General features: G+C 26.5%; 2 protein-coding genes across 2 annotated transcripts; both read right to left on the bottom strand.

Moving 5' to 3' along the window:
- Window positions 1-1,811: 1,811 nt before the first annotated feature.
- On the bottom strand, window positions 1,812-3,977 carry LOC137832432 (GDSL esterase/lipase At1g29670). Its single transcript, XM_068640593.2, has 5 exons — window positions 3,512-3,977; window positions 3,131-3,255; window positions 2,776-3,021; window positions 2,460-2,706; window positions 1,812-2,354 (listed from the first exon to the last, which is right to left on the bottom strand). The coding sequence occupies exons 1-5, from the start codon at window positions 3,756-3,758 to the stop codon at window positions 2,077-2,079; spliced, it is 1,143 nt and encodes a 380-aa protein (XP_068496694.1). The 5' UTR covers window positions 3,759-3,977; the 3' UTR covers window positions 1,812-2,076.
- A 5,455-nt stretch (window positions 3,978-9,432) lies between these two features.
- On the bottom strand, window positions 9,433-12,544 carry LOC137832431 (GDSL esterase/lipase At1g29670). The gene is made up of 5 exons (XM_068640592.2): window positions 12,247-12,544; window positions 11,997-12,121; window positions 11,624-11,869; window positions 9,799-10,027; window positions 9,433-9,720 (listed from the first exon to the last, which is right to left on the bottom strand). Exons 1-5 carry the CDS (start codon window positions 12,482-12,484, stop codon window positions 9,515-9,517), a joined length of 1,044 nt encoding a protein of 347 aa, XP_068496693.1. The 5' UTR covers window positions 12,485-12,544; the 3' UTR covers window positions 9,433-9,514.
- Between the last annotated feature and the right edge of the window lie 7,441 nt (window positions 12,545-19,985).

The following is a 19,985-nucleotide window of genomic DNA, read 5'->3' as shown; positions in this document are numbered from 1 at the left end:
CTTGATATTTTAATTCTCAAATTCTTATTGTTGTTGAAGTTTACATTAGTTATGAATCACTCTTATCAGTAAAAAAAAGAGAAAAAAAATACATAAAATGTACGAGTCTTATGTGTATATCTTTTTTCTCTTATACTGGGCACTTTAAAGTATTTTCAACCAAAGATTTTTATTTCATTCATCACAATTGTTGGAATTGTTTCAAGTAACTCTTTGGAGGAAAGTAACATTTTTATGAAGTTGCTTAAAAAATTAGTTAGTTTTTGAAGCAATAATTGCTTATTGTGAGAGAATTTTTATTAGAAAAATTTACATATAAGACAATACAAGTCATATTTTACATTTTCCAGAAAAAAACAAAAGATTTTGTACAACCTACTGTAGGCTAGATCCAATAATGGTATAGAGTCCCACCAATAATTCCGTCACAGTGTTTTATAATATATTATATACCAAATTCGTCGGTGATTAAAAAGCTTTTCGTATTCAACAGCTTTTTTTTATAATATATTATATACCAAATAACAACACTCTCTCTTTATCAAACCATGATTTTCTACTACTCTGCAATATTCCAGCGTTGATAGTTTTACATCTTTTAAAAAATTACAACAATTTACAACATGTTTTTTAGAAAAATTATAATCAGTCTGTAAAATAATTACAAAATTATCTTTCATTCTAACATCTATTTTATTGTTTTGAAAATATATTTTTTAAATATTATTAAAAAACAACTTTCGTTATTTTCATTTTAAAAATATTTTTATCTGAATATTTTTACAATCACTACGGATAATATAAACTCTTATGTATCGTGTTATCCTATGAAAAACTAAAGATCTCATAATTCTATACAAATATTTATGCATTTGCAGGAATTTTTCGATATGAGTATTTGTACTTTTGAGATTAAATAAACTTTTCATTGTTAGTCGTGGAGTTTTGATAATAAAAACTAGTGATAAACTCAAATAATAAAGATCGATTAATAATTTATTTTAAAATAATTGTTTAAGTTAGTAAAAAATTAATAAGATATAAGTTCATAAATGATCAATAATTTATTTAAGATTTTTCGACGTAAAAGTTTAATAAAAATATAAGTTGATATATGAGTAAGTAAGTAAAGTTGAGTAATTACTTCTTGAAAGAAATTTAGACTTATTAAAATATTCAATAAAATTATTATCGAATATCTAAATAAAAATTCTGAATTATTCGGTAATGCAATTTGTTTGAACCCAACCATAACAAGTAGATATTATATTTTTAATATTTTTCTCTATGAATGGTAAAATTTATTTTTTATTTATGGCACAATTTTCTCTTGATTCATGTTTGTCAATCCGAGATTAGTGACGAATCACCTCTTACCAACAAAAAGAGGCGTCTTTATTTAATTTATTCTCACTTATTTGGAAAGTTTTCTCTTTAATCACTATTTGAATGGATAGCAAAACTTGTACTCACTTTTATGTTTTCTTTTTCCATATCATGGTTATAGTGCTGAATCGTATTTAGCGTGAAATTTAATCTAAGGTTTTTGAACCTTATTTTTTGTATGAATATTATATAATGACTATTATTATTACATCTTAATCTCCATTCCAAGTTCTTTCATTTATTCCGTTATAAGTTATATATTATATTATTACTATTACTTGTACAACGATAACTCGTTATTATTTATTATTTTTTAAAAGGATTGGTTAAATTCTAAATTATTCATAAATTTTAGCATTTTTAACTAAATTTTTTTGTCATTTATTTTATTAAAAACTGAATAAAAATAGATACTCAATTAAAAATATCAAAAATAATTAAAACTTAATTATTATTATTTTTTTTGCAAATTATACATTACATACTTGATTTAGAATTGCATTCCAAACAATAACTGTGCCTGCATTCCATGACAGCATATACATGCTGTAGATTTCGAAGTAAAATCTTAGAGAAACTGGAACAGATTTGGAAGGACATCCAATTTATTCAGTAGTACGAAATTATTTAATACATATTAAACTCACAATTTATTCAGCTCCACATGAACGACTGCATGGTAACCAAAAGTTATTCAGTGGCAGTAGGTTGTGAAGTGGAGTCATTATTGAGCTTCAATTCCATTTTAATTCCATAGTCAACAAGGTGCTTGATATCCATTGGATAAGTGAAGGCTGAAGTAGAGGTAGAATTATAATTTGTTACTGCATTGAGTAGGTTCCATTGCTCACTGGTGTGAAATGCATCCCAAAACACATAATCATTCCTATTACTGCACGGCATTTCCCCAGGAATACACAGCCCTGATAACGATGTTTGGCAGCAAGGAGTCTCCGGAACCAGAAAATCTGAGACACATGGAATATGTATAAGGTTATCTCATATGCACTGAATCAACAACCTTAGTTAAAGACAATAAATTTTTTTGAATATAAGAAAACCAAACTAAGTACAATTTTTAGCACGAAGGTGAATGGCCAATGCTTGAGTGTCCATAAAGATGAACTTTGAAATTGCAGCGAATCCGTTATTGAATTGATCCACCAGAACTTTAAGCTTGTTATTAAAATTGAATGCAGCAAAATTCTGCTCTTCAACACAAGATTCATTTGTCCCATATGAACTCACGATACCAGGAGTGCATCCTATAAGACCCAAGCCTGCCACCGCAAATTTTCTCGCTCCAACTTCTTGTATAGCCTGACCATAATAGGATCTAGATTTATTCATGTTCTAATCATTTGTGAAACACACAACTTCAAGTGATACCTGTAAATACAGAGATAAGTCTGTAATCAGAGCTTGTGTATACTCCTCAAGGCTATACATGCTGCTTGATGGGTAGAACTGGGGAAGGAAGTAATTGGCCATGTAATCATTGCTACCTATGTTCACATAATACAAGCACTTTTCAAGGTATTGTCGAGCCAACTCAGGACTTCCAAGTCTGGTAGCAATTTCAGAAACTATGACTCTATGATTTGCTATCTGTAATCCCAAGCTGATAGCAGCACCCTGCATTGCAATAATTTAGTAGCATACATGAAAACTGTAACACAAGAACTCACCAAAAGCAATTGAAGATCGTGAGAAACAAGAAAGAACTAGGTTCTATGATTTATACCGAATGCGAGCCGGTTTCAATGCGTATTCCAGATCCACCTGATGCATAGTTCACACCTTTGAGTATGTCTGATCCACCAGTGTTTGCAAAGGGTGGTATGAAATTCTCAAATCCCAGAAACTGAGCTGCATATGTAGACTCTAATAGTGTGAGCTTCATCAAAGTGTATAGGGTAAGAGAAAAGACTGTTGGCTCTATAAATAAACATGGTTTTAATTCTTTCTGCACTATTAAGAAATCGCTGAGTGAAAAGAAGGTAGTGTATACCAACTAAATAGCGAGATTTGAATTTAAAGCCTTTAAGTGCAAAACTGAATGCCAAATAGTTTAAGGAAAAAATGAGAAAGATTAGAGGTCTTGATAAGTATAGAGAAATGTTACTGATTATGTCAATTTCTGTTCGGCCATCGGTAAATCTTCCAGTTGGTCCAAATGGAAAGTCCACACCATAAGGTCTGTAATTAGATTTTGTAGTGGTTGGAAGTTCATTGTTGTTTCCACTATCAGACATGGAGTCCCCGAAGATGAAAAGACAAGGCACTTGGGACACCCCAAGGACACATTGCATGCAGTTTACAGCCATGAAAACAAAAAACATAACCAACCATGTGTTGGTTTCACAAGCCATATCTCAGCAGAGGAATTGTTGAGACAATATAGGCAATCAAGGAAACAAGGAACAATATTAAAAGTGTTGTAGTTGGGTGGTGTTTGTATGAACCCTTGTTGCTCAATATATAGTCAAATAAACGGGAACATGATACTTTCAAGGAAAATGATTTTTTCACACCTATTTTTCCTTTGCTCCACATTACAACTTCTTTTAATCTTTGAATTATTATGTGATAGGAGTATTTTTATGAAGTAATAAGGCATAAGATAGATATTATGATACCACTTGATGAGAAAACGCACGCGGAAACAACACACAATCACAAATCAACTGCAGAAAAATAAACGACATAAGATTTAACGTGGTTCAGTCGCCAACTGCAACCTACACCCACACGAGCAACTATTAGGTTTCATTCTGTCTTGTTACACCCGAATTACAAGTACAATGATCTCTTTAAATAGAGATTTATAAAAATGACACAATGATTAAGCTAAGCTCACTCACTAAACATGGTGTCTAGTCAGCCTAACCCAATTGGTTCTGGCTTCATACTCAACAATCTTTCACTTGAAGTCACGGAACAATGTTCACCTGCGCTTTAAACCACTCACTAAACATGTGTCTAGTCACCTTAACCTGGTCTTGACTTCATATCCAACAATTTAGAGCATTGGTGTAAAATAATCAATACTCTAATTTCAAATCTATCAAACTTTAGATAGAAAAAAAATACTTTTATTATTTTGAATTGTTAAATGAATGGTTTTTTTCACCACTCCAGTTTATATAAGAAAATAGGAAAATAATAGTTTTACAACTCTAACAATAACAACTTGTGATCTAATGTGATGAATTTAAAAATAAATATATAATAAAAATATATTTATAATTAAATAAGATGAAAATTATTAAAATAATAATATTAAAAATTAAAATGTGATTGTATAAAATATTAGAGTTGTTAGTCTATCGTTACTTTTATTTACCTTTATTATTATACTATAACTAATTTTAATAATATTTATTTAATATTTTATTAAGATAGTTTTTTTAAAATAGATGTAAAAGAAAATATGAGTTATAATATCTAATAAACACATGATACAGGAAGAATGATTGGTTAGGCACAATTCAGATATTTTGACACTTAAAAAAATTACTTTCACTTCTTATATTTAATGTATTATTATTTTAATTATATTTTTTATATTTCAATATGAATTATTAATATACATTATTACATTTTTTGAATAAAGTGAAAATATTTTATGCCATACGAGTGTTACATTATATTTTTTCGGTTAGGCATGTTTAACGTGCATATAAAAACAAAAGTCTGTAGCAACGTGTAATTAAAGTAACAGTGTTATTAAGTTGCAGGCTCTGGACGCCATTATTGCAACACTTTGCAGAAAAATACAATACTTTGCACGCCATTATTGCAACAGTGTTATTTAGTGACTCGTTTGACATAAAACATGTGGCTAAGATAGCTCCAGTACGATCTGATACAACACTGAGTCACTGACAAACATGGTTGCATTGTAAAAGAGATACACATACAAATATATGTTCTGAAAATCATCCATCGACAAGATTTTCATTATACAATGGAACCATGGAACTTGTCCATGGAGTCTGATACTGGTCACCATGACAAAAGAAAAGAGAAGATGAAATTCCAAAAGAAGTTCCTTCATCTCAATACATGGACTTGACAACTTCTTGCATCTATAATTATTATGATTTAACATACCATAAAGAAAAGTGCCCCTAAGAATTCAAGATTTAAGCATCCAAGCACAAAATTCAAAAGTTGACGTGCCCCTCAATTAATTTCATGTCGGAACTATCTTATTCAATGGTACTCACACCTCCTAAAAATTGATGGTGATGAACTTGTTAGAAAAACAATAAATAATAGTACAAGTTTTTTTTATTTGTATTTATATATCTAAATGCACATTATATGTAACAGGATATATTGGTAAATTCATTAGTAAGATAATATACTTAATATAGTTTCACTAGCGGAAGATTAATTTATATATAATAAGAATTAAATTAGATCTTTTATAATGCTCATTATTTAATTTTAATAAATATTAAAACATAAAATTATATAATAAATAATAAAGAAACTCATAAAATGTAAAAAGAAAAAAATAATGATATTTTTTTATGTTTTTTTCTTTTCATGTTTTCATTATTCTTTTCAATAGTAAAGCATAAATTCATTATTTCTATTAATTTTTAACGTGTTCTTCTCTATTTTTTTAAGAAAAAGATAAGCAAAAAACATATTCATTGTTTGGATTTATTTCTCACACGTTTTATTTCCTTTTTAAAGAAAAAAATGTAACTCTCTACCCCACTCCACTCAATATCAAAATATTAGTATTTATGAAACAAGATATTTAGTGTCTCATTCAAAAAGATTTTCTTTTTCATATACAAAAAATATTTGAAATATAAAAATTTGAATATACATTTTTTTTATAGTTATATAATTATATTAAATTATATACTTATTTTTCTTTTATTAGTAGCTATAATATTATGCATAAATTTTGGGTATATTATTTTGACTCTTCCTTAATAGAGATTTACACAATAAATATATCATAATTATATAATAGTGGTCAAAATATGTATTCATCCGTACCTCTTGAGTATGTGTCATACAATAATTTAAGATTACCTCAAAGAGAATCTCATCTTCCACGTAGGTTAGATATTCCAGTAAATTAAAATATAAATGAAAATGATAAAAACACGAGTAAATTCTCTATCTACACCATTTACACTTTTATTTCTCTCATCTAACATCTTTTTGTTTTTATTTTTCTATCTAACACTCTTTTGTTTTTATTTTCCTATTTAACACCTTTTTATTTTTTATTTCCCTATCTAGCACCATTTTAAAAATAAATTAAAAAATAATTATTTTTTTTATAATTTTAATTTTAAATGCATTAAAAAATAATTATTTTTAATGTTTAAAATTGTTATAAATATAATTAATGAATAAAGAAATGAGTTTTTACAAAATAAAAATAAAAAAAAATAATAAATATAAAATGTTTAGATAGGGAAATAAAAAATAAAAGGATGCTAGATTGGGAAATAAAAACAAAAAGATGCTAGTTAGGGAAATAAAAATATAAATGGTGCTAGATAGGGAATTTACCCTAAAAACACATTACATTAGATTTTTTTTTAAAATAACTTAGATTGTCCAATTACGCATTTTATTTTTGAGAAATAAATAAAAAAATAGAGTGATTTTTTTAATCAACAAAAAACAAAATATAAATCATTTAAGAAAATACTTAATCCTTATAAAAAAAAAATCTTCTTATCCCAAATAAATCACAACCACAAGAATTCATTTGGTTACACCAACTTCATAAATAAATCACTAAACATAAATTGTCAGCAAATAGAGAAATTTATTTTTTTATCAATAATAAATAAATAAATAACTTATAAAATCTCTTTACAAATATAGACACCAGATTACAATTCAATAACTAAAAAATATATATAATTTTTTTCACTTCACATATGCTCCTCCTTATAAACTCTTTGTCCTACATTAATATATAACATCCTTACTTCACATAATAGAACATATTGTTAAAGATCCTTATCCAAAATACACAATTTTTTTCTACCTAAATTAGGAGTTAGATACGAGAATGTTAGATATTCTCAATTTGTGATTTATTTAAAGAAAGGTAGGTGGATGTGAATATAACGGACACACAAAATTACTAGACGATAAAACATATTTTTTCAACTCTTATTACCTATTTTGTTTACCTAATCTTATTATTATCCATTTATTTTGTTCAAACAAACACATAGCTGTATCTAGGTTGTCTATGCAAAAGAAGTGTTGTCCTTGGGGGATCATGTTGTCTTCTCACTTCTCTGTTCACACACCTTACCATTCTCAGACTTGTCACTTTCATTTTCTTAAAACTCTTTTTCCCAATTCAGGAAATTCCATAATTTATTTTGAAATCAGCAATTTAAAATATATTAATACATTTAATGCACATTTTAGAATATGATTTCTGAATTTGAAAATGTATTTTAGAATGTATTAATATATTCTAAATTTCACGTTCTAAAAAAAATTATTCTAAAATACATAATTCATAATATATATTTCTGAAAGATAAATTAAAAATTCACTTTTTATTGTAGCATCAATATATATAGGGGTGAAGAATGCAATGGCATCAGCATTGCTTTTGCTGTTTATTTTATGTTTCCAGATTCCTCCACTTCGCACAATTCAAAACAATAGAACCAAGAGTGAAGACAAAAAATAATAATAAAATAAGAGAATTTGTGCGAGTAATATGCACGGATTTTTTATTAATTATTTTTAAAATATATTAAAAATAGAGTCGTGCATGGCAACATAATTTTTTAATCTTGAAATTGTATTTTAAGTACGACTTGTCTATTTTAATAACATTTTTAAAAATTACCTATTTTGATACATTTTAAATAAACATTATACCATTTTCGTAAATAAATTTATATTTTATCTTGATTTATTTTCTCACTTGAACCAACAACAAGAGTAATCTAATGTTATAACATAACATTAATACTTGTCCCTTCTAACAATATTTTTAAAATTTATCTATTTTGGTAAATTTAAATAAAACTATACCATTTTCGTTAACAGATCCATTTTTTTTCCTTCTTCATCCCTTTTCTCATTTGAACCCATCATAAGAGTAATTTAATGTTATGACATAACCTTAACACTTCTCCATTTTACTAATCTTTTTAAAATTTACCCATTCTAATAAATTTTCAATAAAACAGATCATCTTTATAAACAAACTCATTTCTTTTCTATCTTCATCGTAAAAAAATATTAAATAAAAACTCATTTAAAAACAAAAAATAATTAATTATTATATTAATTAAACTAAACACTATTTTATAAACTAAAAAAATATTAATAGTTAAAAGAGTTTTTAAATTTACAAACTAGTTTTTAATTGGTATCTAATTAGTTACTAAGTTTTTATATATTAATTTTATAATATAGAATAATTTTTAAAACTTTGTAGCTAATCATATATCAATTTAAAAACTAATTTATAAATTTTATTATTAATATAAATTATTTTATATATCATTTTTTTAGTTTCTAAGATAATATCAAATTTAATTAATATAGTGATTAATTATTTTGTATCTTCAAAATTAGTTTTTACTTGATAATTTTCTTGTACTATTTTTTTTATCATTTGAACCAACCAGAGAAGTAACTTAATTTTAGAACTACAAGAAAATTATTAAATAAAAAATAATTTTTAAATAATTGGTAGTTAAAACTTTCATAGTTAATTAGATACTACTTTAAAAATTATTTATCAATAATAAATATTAATTTAGAAGTCAATATTTTTTTAATCTCTAAAATAATATATAATTTAAGTAATAAAATAACTAATTATTTATAGATTCTAATTAATAAGTTTACAGTAGTGTGTGGTAGATATTACTTTTTATAAAGAAGAAATAAATAAAAAATACGCCATGCTATGTATATTCTTAGGAGATAATTTTTTTTTGAAAATAGTGTCTTTATAAATTAAAATGAATTCGTACATATACTTATATAGAAAGTTTTTAACTAGGGACAAATTGATTTAACTTAAGTAATTAGTTTTATTTAACTGGGCGCTTATTGAAGTGAATACAAAGAGTTATGATGCATGCATGGTAAGAAATTATTGAAGTGGAGGATTGGTTGAGTGTTGAACAAGAGGCTTGATTTGGTCATATGAACCTATTGCAATGAGTCGGTGCACGGCCTCTGTGATATGGAATTCATCGTAAAACACATACTCGTTTCTATTCGGGCATGGTGTTTCATTACGAACACACTGTCCATCTTCTCTGGTACGGCAGCAAGGAGTATCGGCAACAGTGAAGCCTGAAACACATGCTTGCATGCTTAATTATAATACAGAAATATTGTGTACCAGAATGTGATGAAATGAAGTGTTTATACCAAATTTCTCAAGGTCAAGGGCGCTGGAGCTGTTTATGAAGATGAAACTGGAATCAGTGAACTTGTTATTCAATGTGTTGACTTCAGAATTGAGCTTGTTGCTGAACAGGAAGGCAGCTTCATTGAACTCGTCAACACAACTTCCATTCCTAGATGTGAATCTTGGAATGCACCCTAAAGCACCCAACCCAACTAACACCACTTTTCTTGCCCCACTCTCATGCAGTTCCTGTTATCCAATATAATATTTTTTTTATTCCAGAATGTTTCATTTCATTTATGTTTGTTATGTTTTTATCTTGTGATGTTTTATGAATCATGAATTTAGAGAGATAATCAAAATTATGATGTTAAAAGAAATTAAAATGATAAGCAAAAGTTACGAAGAAATCATTTCGTAAGAATGATGTTTTATGCACAGTTCATTTAGAAATGAGAAATTGAGTAGAAGTAATACAAATATAGTAAAACTAAACTTAAATAAACCAATTTATTCCAATTAGCATTGTTGTGAAAAAGTAGCTTAAAGTTTCTGGGCTGGGCCTAAGCTTGTATTCGGTTACGTCATTTACAAGGGGAAATTAGTTCTTTTTTTTAATTAATGAATAACTTTAACATTCGATGCTTTTTTAGCAGAGGGAACAATAATAATCTTATAAACATCCTTTATCATAAATTGAATCTAAAACAAATTTTAAAAAGCCTTTTCTGAACAACTGCAAATATTATTAAAATACTTTATAAACATTAATACATTAAAAAAAATAATGTAGTTTAACACTCCCTCCAGTCTTTTTAAATGTCTTATTTTTAAAAAAATATTTTTATTTTATCTTATTATCATTTTTAAAGCTTAAGATAATATTTTTCATTTATATTTTTATCATTCACCTAATATTTCATTAGCTATATATATATATATATATATATATATATCATATTTCTTGATTTAAAAAAAATAGATATACTTAAAATAGGGCATTAAAAATGAATTAATTTTATAAAAAACAAAATAATTAATTTTCAACTGAATGTGTGATATTTCACCACTGTTATTTTCGTTAAAAATGTATTTTAATATATCATAATACTTTTTTATGAAATTTAAACTTTATTTCAATGCCAATTTTTTTGTTTGAGCAGAGAACGTAAATAGTGTTATAGATTTTTTTTTAAAACAAATGTTAGAGGCATGTATATAATACTGAAAAACATTACATCGATGTAACTATGAAATTATACAATATTATCTTAATGATAACGTATATTGACTTTTAAATAATATATATATATATATATATATATATTCATAAATATGCAATCTAATAATAAGACCTACCCATATTTTTCAATATATTATACTTTAAAATAACTGTGAAATGAAAAATCAATTAATTCCATATAAACTAATATGTGCTTAATTTATTTTATGAAAATGTTTTATTTTAATTATTAAATTAATAAAAAAATTGCAATTGAAATATAACTTTAATGGTTTTACACGTAATAATGAATCATTATCTATACATACATATTATTAATTTATTTCTTATTAGTAGACTTTCTTTTGAATAGATATTAAACATTATAGTATAGATATTGACAGTTACATGGTATAACATAATGCAGCATGATGTTAGTATAAATTCAATATATAACCAAAATTCAACTAAATGAAAGTGAGCCCTAAACTGTCGAACTGAGGAGGGCTATTAAATGGCCTTTAAACTATAAGAACCCAAAGTACCTCCAAACTATGCCTGCTATAACAAATTATAATAGTGGATGCAGAAGTTTGAAAAGTGAATAGAAAATTGTAAAATACCTTGATATTTTCAGATAACCTCCTTATAAGACGGTTGGTATATTGCTCAAGGGTAAAGATGCGGCTTGATGTGTAAAGATCGGGAAGGAAGAAATTGTTTATGTAATCATTGCTGCCTATATTAACGTAATACAAGCACTTGTTAAGGTACTCTTTAGCTTTCCTAGAACCTCCAAGTTTCCTCACGATTCTCGAATATATCACTCGGTGATTTCTCAGCTGTTTTTCCAAATGGATATTGTCACCCTGCGTTGTGTAACATTCAAAGACAATACCAAAAGTTTAAACCAGATGAAACAAACAAAGAAGGATGTAAGAATAAAGAGTATATATATATATATATATATATATATATATATATATATATACATACTAGACGTTTTCCAGACTCAAGGAGAATCCCAGCTGCTCCGGATGCATAATTCACACCCTTAAGTATGTCTGAGCCACTAGTGTTTGCATAGGGTGGCACAGGTTCTTTGAATCCAAGAAGTTCGGCTGCAATATGTATGGTTAAAAGTTAATTAATGTGCATGTAGTCAGAAAATAGAGATAAACAAAATATAAGTTTTTATTTTTGGTGATGGAGAGAATTATGGAAGTAATAGCATAGAGAATGTTACCAAGGAAGTCAACTGTGACTCGTCCATTGGAAAATCTTCCAGTAGGGCCATTTGGGAAGTCGATGCCATATGGATTGTAATTGCTTTTTGCTTGTGTTTGAAGGTTGTTGTTATTTCCATTGTCAGATAAAGAGTCCCCAAAGATGAAAAAGCAAGGCACTTGCTGTTCTCCATTCGCAAAATATTGCATGCAAGTTGCAACCAGTAGAACCAACAATGCCTTAGTCTTAATTGCCATCTTAGCTTAGGTACAAAACCAAATGAGGACAAAAGAGTTTGGGTTACTAGGTGTGTGGCTATTGCGAGATGAAACGTACGTACATATAGGGTTGGGAACAAAGTTGCGTGTCCAAACTTGTAATTTACTATTATAATGAAGTCAAAATGAAGCAACGTTGAAGGACAACAAGTTTGGCATGTTTCTCTTCTTTTCAAATTTTTTTAGATCTGAAGAATAAATGAATTAAAATATCTTGTTTTCAATATTTAAAAACCAAAGAAAGTTTGGATTTATTAATCACTGATGAAAAGCATAAGGTGTGAATATGCCCGGAACTTCCTGCAGCTTTATTATTATTTTTTTCTGATCGAAAACAAATAAATGAATAAAGTGGTGTACTTGGCGTGCACCAACCAATCTAAAAGAAGGAAAAATCCAAATGAAAGCAAAGCATAACCTACAGCTTTACTGTTTATTCAATTTAACACTTGACATTCACCATGATTTCATAACGAATCTTCTTTTTTAATTTCTTCTTCGCCGATAACAAAAAAAAACGAATCTTCTTTCTTCCAAAACATTTTTTTATACAAAAAAATGTATAAGTTTAAGAAAACTCACATACATTAATTATTCAAATATGATTTTGATTTCATTTACTTTTGCTTACTTACTTAAATGTTTATTAGTATTTCGGTTTCTTCCCTTCAAATTTATTTTATACTATTTTATTTCTATTTTTTTTATCAATAAAAAATTAAATAAATAAAAGAATACTTAAAAGAGTATCCAACCCGTTTACAAATAAAAGATATTCATCTTGAACCAGAAAAAAGCTTAACAACTTCAAACTGCACCTAAAAAAAACTCTTGGCCTAATAACTTCACAGAATATCTAAACTGTTATAACATGTAACATACTAATACAAAACCAGTTCATGCACTTAACCCTTTCCCTCCATCACGGTAGAAAAACATTGCAGCACATAGGTTCTTCCAGCACCAAACAGAAAATCAAACCCTCCACAAACAGGGTCATCCAAACAGCTGGACATAAAACTGATTTCTTAAGTTCTGGCAACTTAAACTGTGACAGTGCCATTATCTGCCAGAGGAGCTTCTACTGTACCGGTGCTTGTACCCTCTCAGCAGCCAAAAACCAGGCAAACCAACCACTTATGATAAACAACTTCTAAAAAGAGCATAGAAACTTAAACAACCAATAGAACAGCCAACAGCAACCCCAAGATCAAAAAAACAGGATTAGAACACATTACCATCAGTCCTTTTAATCCCCTTACCAACCTGTTGCAAACCTGCCATGTTACCTATAACTTTTTATAGGTTGCTCCGATTCATAAACCAAAGGGTGTTGATTAATTCGATTGCCACAAAAGCTAACTTGGAGAGACGTGGAGTTTTGATGGATACCAATCTATGTAGTTTTTGCAGGATGGCTGTGGAGTCGATAAAACACATGTTTTTTGACTGCAGGATAGCTTGGTTAGTCTGGAATCAGTGCTAAAGGCTTGGTAGTCTCGGCGTGAGGGGGTGTGTTGGAGATCCCACATCGACTAGAGATAAAGACATTTCGTAATATATAAGTGGGTGCAAACCTCAACCTCATGAGCCGGTTTTATGGGGTTGAGTTAAGCTTAAAGTCCACTTTCTTAACAGTAGTTTTACTTACTTAAGGCTATTTTCAGTGGTAGATTTGTTTGTTTGTTTGTCTCTCGAATGATGAATGATTGTACCTGTGTTTCAGCCATAACCATGCTCTAAGTTGAATAAATTAATTTTTATTATTAAAAAAAATATAAAATAATTTTTAAATTGGTAAATTACTAAGATTTTAACTACTTACTACTTTATATTTTAAATAGTCTCTTTTAGTTTTTTAGAAATTAATTTAGAATATTAAATATTAATAACTAAAACCTAGATAGCTAATTTAAATACTAATTAAGAAACTATTTTATAATTTTTTACTAATAATAGAAACAACTTTAAATATTAATAATTTGTGAGTCTCTAAATTAATATATGATTTAGTTAATATAATGACTAATTATTTTTTATATATAAATTTAATTGCTATTTATTGATTTTTTTTCGTGACATAACTAAATAAAGTAGTTATATTAGTTTATATAAGAATAAATTTATACATGCATATATAAATATTTATTTAAAACTACTCATAGCATTCATACTTTTATTTTTATGAACATATGGTGAAAAATAATTGATATATATATATATAATTGATTATTATAATCTAGATAACTGATTATTTTAAATAATAAGCTATGATCTAAATATTGATTCAAATACAAAAAATAATAAATTATATTGTTTATATTGATTTTCTAGATTACATTGTTACTAATTTTGGATATAAAGATCTTATAGTAATAAATTAAAAGGTTATGCTGAAGACCTTATTATTTTTAAATACTTTAACACATTAGGAAGGTTTTTTTTTCACGTAGCAGTGAGAAAAATTTCGGAAATTACATATATTTCATTGGTAATACTTTAGTCTTGAAGATAAATTATTGGAGTCATGTTGATAACTGAGTTGTCTATAATAAAAGAATGGTCATCCATTTGGTTGGAAACTGGTGTTATGTTAGTTATTGAAACCTTTAAGTTTCTTGGATTTTGAGGGAAAGATGAAATTGTTATTTAACTACTTATAGTAATTTATTCTTTTTAATCGCATAAAAAGAAAAAAAAAGTGTGTTGACAACCTAGTAAATTTAAAATTTAAATTTAAGAATTAGTTATATTTACTATAGAAGAAAATCATTAAATAGAAACTGATTTTATAAAAAATAATAATTACTATAGTGACTAAATTAGAAATATTTTAGAAATTAAAAAATTTATTAATTTTTAAATTAATTTATAATATTAATAAATAGTTTTTAAATTGGTATTTAATTAGTTACTAATTTAAAATTAATATTTTTTTTAATTTTTAAAATAATCATCTCTAATTTAATAACTATAATAATTAATTATTTTTTATTTTTAAAATTGGTTTTTATTTAAAGATTTTATTGTGATAATGTTAGTTTGACTTAATACTTATCAACTTGTACTAGAGAAGATTTCTTTAAAAATATATACGTTTTCATATTTATATCATGGTGTGATTTGGTCTTTGCGTTTGTATCCAATCTTATTTTTTTAATAATATTAATTTATTTAAGAATATATATTATTGGTGAATTTTGGAGTGTCAACTGTTTTTTTTTTTTTCAAAGAATTAACCTAATGAGCATATAACAATAAATTACAAGCCATATAAAAGCTGCATGGTAAGTCCTATATAAGCATTTAACAAAGCCTATGCTTCTAAAGAGGACTTGGACATGACAAAAACAGACCAAAACTCAAAAAGCAGATCCCAATAAACACTCTTTCTCAACAACAGACCAAAACTCAAAAAGCAGGATCCCTAACACTCTTTCTCAACAACAGACCAAAACACAAAAAGCAGGATCCCAAACACTCTTTCTCAACAAAGCAGCATAATATTCAATCACATCACCAAAACATGGTAATAAGATGAGTTCTAATATGTTATGTGCACGAACCTGCAGATAGTCAGGAAAGAGCAGCTTGCACAATCTCTGATATAATTGCACAATCTTTGTTATAACTGGTTAGGAATAAGATCAATGAATTGTATGGATTCTGGGTCTCATTTTGAATATTTTAAGATTCTGAATGCACCTATTTCAGTTAATCTTATTATGGAAAACCTGTGGATTGCGTTGGTTAGTGAGATATGGAGGCACATGAATAATTGTTTATTTAAAGGTAGAGTGGTTGATCACATTGAAATTTTCTCTCTGACACAGATTAAGATTTGGTCATGGATCTCATCAAAGATACCGTAAACTAATTTCTCATTCTCTGATTGATGTCTTGAACCCTTGGTATGTATGCATTCTGTTTAGTTTTTATGTAAAAGGTTGTTTCTTGGATTTCTTTTATTATTGATTGAGATGGGATAGAGAGTAGGAGGTCTTTTGGTTAATATGTAGATGAAAAGGCTCTTTGAGAAAATCTGTTTTGTTGTATAAGGGTTGGACCATCCTGGTCTCATTTAATTTCATTACTATTTACTGATAAAAAAAAAAAAACCAACATGGGTCATCTCAACCAAATCATTGCAAGCAACTCTTTGTGATACCCACAATTGATGACCACTTCACTTGCTTGGAGTATAAGAGTTACAAAAGTTTTATAAGATGCCTTAATAAAATATGATTGATTATTTTTAAATTAATATATTAAATTAATTCTCTTTTCATTTATATAAATGTTTTTTTTAAATTTCAAAATGAAAAAGGAAACAATTAAAATCATTTTTATAACTTTTTTATTTTTTCAAAAGAATTTTTACTTAAATATATATATATATATATATATATATATATATATATATATATAAAATGTTACTGTTATACTTTTTGCATTATTGCATCATCTCTGACTCTTATACTTTTAATCATTCAACAGTTATCCCGAAACATTTTTTTTAGAAAAAAAAATCAAAAATTAATTCGCACGATACTTATATGTCAAAACTTAATAATAATTTTAGAATTTTAAAAAATAATTTAATTTAAAGTTGTATAAATTAAAATAATATAAATTAAACCTAAATCATAAACTCTAAACTCCACCCTAATAATAATATGATATATTTACTTGTTCATAAAAGAAATATATACTTTACTAAATTAACTATTTTGTTTTAAAATAGAAGAACGATCTATAGTAAAAATACACGTGCTGAACAGGCGTAAGAAAACTAAAATGTTGTTTTCAACATCGGAATGTAACCATGTAACTGTCACATTATATTACACTCGGTTAGTGCCGACCAAATTCCCTGTTTTTGTTTTACGAGGAATACCAAATTCTATGGTTATGGTGAGGATTTTGGTTAGGGAGGAAATGTATGTACACCTCTTCCTTTGAATACCAAATTCTATGGTCTATTGCGTATAATTTTGAGTATGCAAGGTATAAATTAAAAAAATTGAAAAAAAATAGAAGTTATTTATAATTTATAATTCGAAATTTTAGCATCTTATACAAATAAAGATGTATGGTAAATATAATAATTAAAGAAAACTTCAACTTAATGATTTACTTGTAAATTATGAAGTATAATATGTAAAAAAATATATTAAAAGGAATTATAAAATAAAATATAATTTATATTTGTAAATATATAATATTGATAGAATAATAAATGAAAAAATTAAGAATATCTAAGAATTAAATAATATTATACAATAATAAAAAAATTAAAAATTAATACACATTGTGAGATGAGACGCATGACAGATAAACCAACTTAAATGTCTAATCACCTCATTTTCTTTTCATTTTTAATTACATATTAACTGCATGCTACATCACACATTAATATTCTTAATTGCTACATTACATATACACGTGCTAGATATTTTAATTAGTTGACCAGCATGTGTGGTGATAACATAAAATCAATACACTATTTTAATATTTAAGTATGTTTATGGGTGACTTTTTTTAGTCTTGAATCAAAAGCATGTACATTTGTTAATAGTTTGTGTGTGACCTCAAGTATCACAGTGGAAATAAAATAATAATGTAACTTTTAAAAACTTTTTGGTTAAAATATTTGTTAATATCTCGAAATTAGGTTAAATTTTATTTTTATTCGTAGAATTTAAAATATAATTATTCAGATCTTCAAATTTAAATTAATTTTTTAGTTTCTCAAAGTAAAAATTGAATTAACATTTCGAATTCAAAAGAAACTTTTATTTGGTCGGCATTCTTTTATAGAAAAAAAAAACAAGAAACGAAAAATAAAAAAAACAATAACATGTTTCCCAACTTTTGTAGTTTTACATAAAGGTTCGTTGTAACTATTTTTTTTTCTTTCACATTTGGTTTGCTGTCCTTCAAAGACCTTAGTTGCCATTGCCACACTTTTGAATACACATTTTAATAACCATTTAACTGATACAGTAACCACTAGCTAGCACCCTACTTTCGAAAGTCTACTATTAAATGTTATTAAATCTAGACCTTAATTAATTAGGTTTATCATTTTTTATCCCTCTTTTCTGATTTTTTTAATAATATTTTAGTGTATTGTCTTTTCTATTGAATTTCCCCCGCTGACTTTACCTCAAAATTATACAAATTCTGAAACTTACACAAATTTTGTAATTTTTCTTATCAGATTGCCCTATAACTGCGGAACAAACCAAAACAAATATTATTTCAACGAACATGTTGCAAAAAAAAAAAATCAGAAAAAAGTTCAAATAAAATTTGGGGAATAAAACTGAAAGAAAAAACATGAAAAAAAAGATGTAGATAACTATTGAAGAAAACTGCTTACATTTCTAAGAAAATGTAAAATATCCATAATTTATCACGAAAACAAAAAGTAAAGGAATATGAATATTTCACATTTATTGACCAACAATTCCTTATATCTTTATTCACAATTGAGAATGACATACTTTTAAGTTTACTTTTCTTTTTTATACTTGTGAAACAAACACAACTTTAGATTATTAAGAAACGTCAATTTATTTTTGGTATTCTTTTAAAAAGAATCCTTCAAAACAGGTGATAATTTCATTGAAGTAATTAAACATGTACATCATCTGGGTGAGCAGTTTTTTTTATCAACAAAGAAAAAGAAATCCCTAACTTTCCTAAACGATTTTAATATTCCTGGCGACAGATACATAATAAAATCAGGAATTATAGCTAATAAAAAAAATCAATGAATTCTAGCTAATAAAAAAAATCAATGAATTATAAGAAGGAAAAATGATTTTACTACAGAAAAAATACCATACTTCTATAAGAATTAAAAAATTATTATTTATTTGAACAAGGGCAATGATGGTTTAGCAAAAGGTATAACACAATTAATCGGTTGAAGTAACTATGTCAACCAAATTAGTTAACATTTATTTATTTTACTAGAATTTGTTATAAATGCGTTATTAGTAAGAATTTTTATATAATTGCCTATTGTTGAGCTTAAGGTTTTTCATTCAATATGAAAATGTTAAACCCAATGGACCTAAGCCCATTATTCTTTTTTACTTCTTTCTACACCTTTCTTTTTCTTTTGTTTTAACAAAAAAATATCTCTATCATTTCCCCTATCATTCTAAGTTTTTCATCGAAAATCAAATCATATCTTATACTAACTAGTGAATCAATAATCAATCTTTTCCGAATAGTTTTCAATTCAAAATAAATTTATTTTTTTCTAGAAGTCTTTAAATTCTTTTTTTCCTTTGGAAAATATTTCAATCCATTTTTTCTGCTAATGAGCTTAAGATTAGTAAATTGAGAAAACCGATTATCTCCACTAATTTAATTCTTAACTGAAGTATGATTTTTATTGCCCCAATTTTCTTGAACTTTGGTGTTTCTCTAGCCATTTCCATTTGAAATCTAGAAAATACATTTT

The sequence above is a fragment of the Phaseolus vulgaris genome, chromosome 6 (genome assembly GCF_051622355.1).
Source record: "Phaseolus vulgaris cultivar YP4 chromosome 6, ASM5162235v1, whole genome shotgun sequence".
In the NCBI taxonomy this organism is placed as follows: domain Eukaryota; kingdom Viridiplantae; phylum Streptophyta; class Magnoliopsida; order Fabales; family Fabaceae; genus Phaseolus; species Phaseolus vulgaris.
The sequence above is the reverse complement of the archived record's forward strand: the minus strand, read 5'-3'. Positions and strand labels throughout refer to the sequence as shown.

What these genes read in the sequence shown, in the direction of transcription:
- LOC137832432 (XM_068640593.2), bottom strand. Translation starts at nt 3,758, where the DNA reads ATGGCTTGTGAAACCAACACATGGTTGGTTATGTTTTTTGTTTTCATG. An exon ending in ACTTATCTCTGTATTTACAG is followed by an intron (nt 2,707 to 2,775) that starts GTATCACTTGAA and finishes TATTATGGTCAG; the next exon opens with GCTATACAAGAAGTTGGAGC. An exon ending in TCACCTTCGTGCTAAAAATT is followed by an intron (nt 2,355 to 2,459) that starts GTACTTAGTTTG and finishes CATGTGTCTCAG; the next exon opens with ATTTTCTGGTTCCGGAGACT.
- LOC137832431 (XM_068640592.2), bottom strand. Translation starts at nt 12,484, where the DNA reads ATGGCAATTAAGACTAAGGCATTGTTGGTTCTACTGGTTGCAACTTGC. An exon ending in AGTCACAGTTGACTTCCTTG is followed by an intron (nt 12,122 to 12,246) that starts GTAACATTCTCT and finishes TACATATTGCAG; the next exon opens with CCGAACTTCTTGGATTCAAA. An exon ending in CCTTGACCTTGAGAAATTTG is followed by an intron (nt 9,721 to 9,798) that starts GTATAAACACTT and finishes CATGTGTTTCAG; the next exon opens with GCTTCACTGTTGCCGATACT.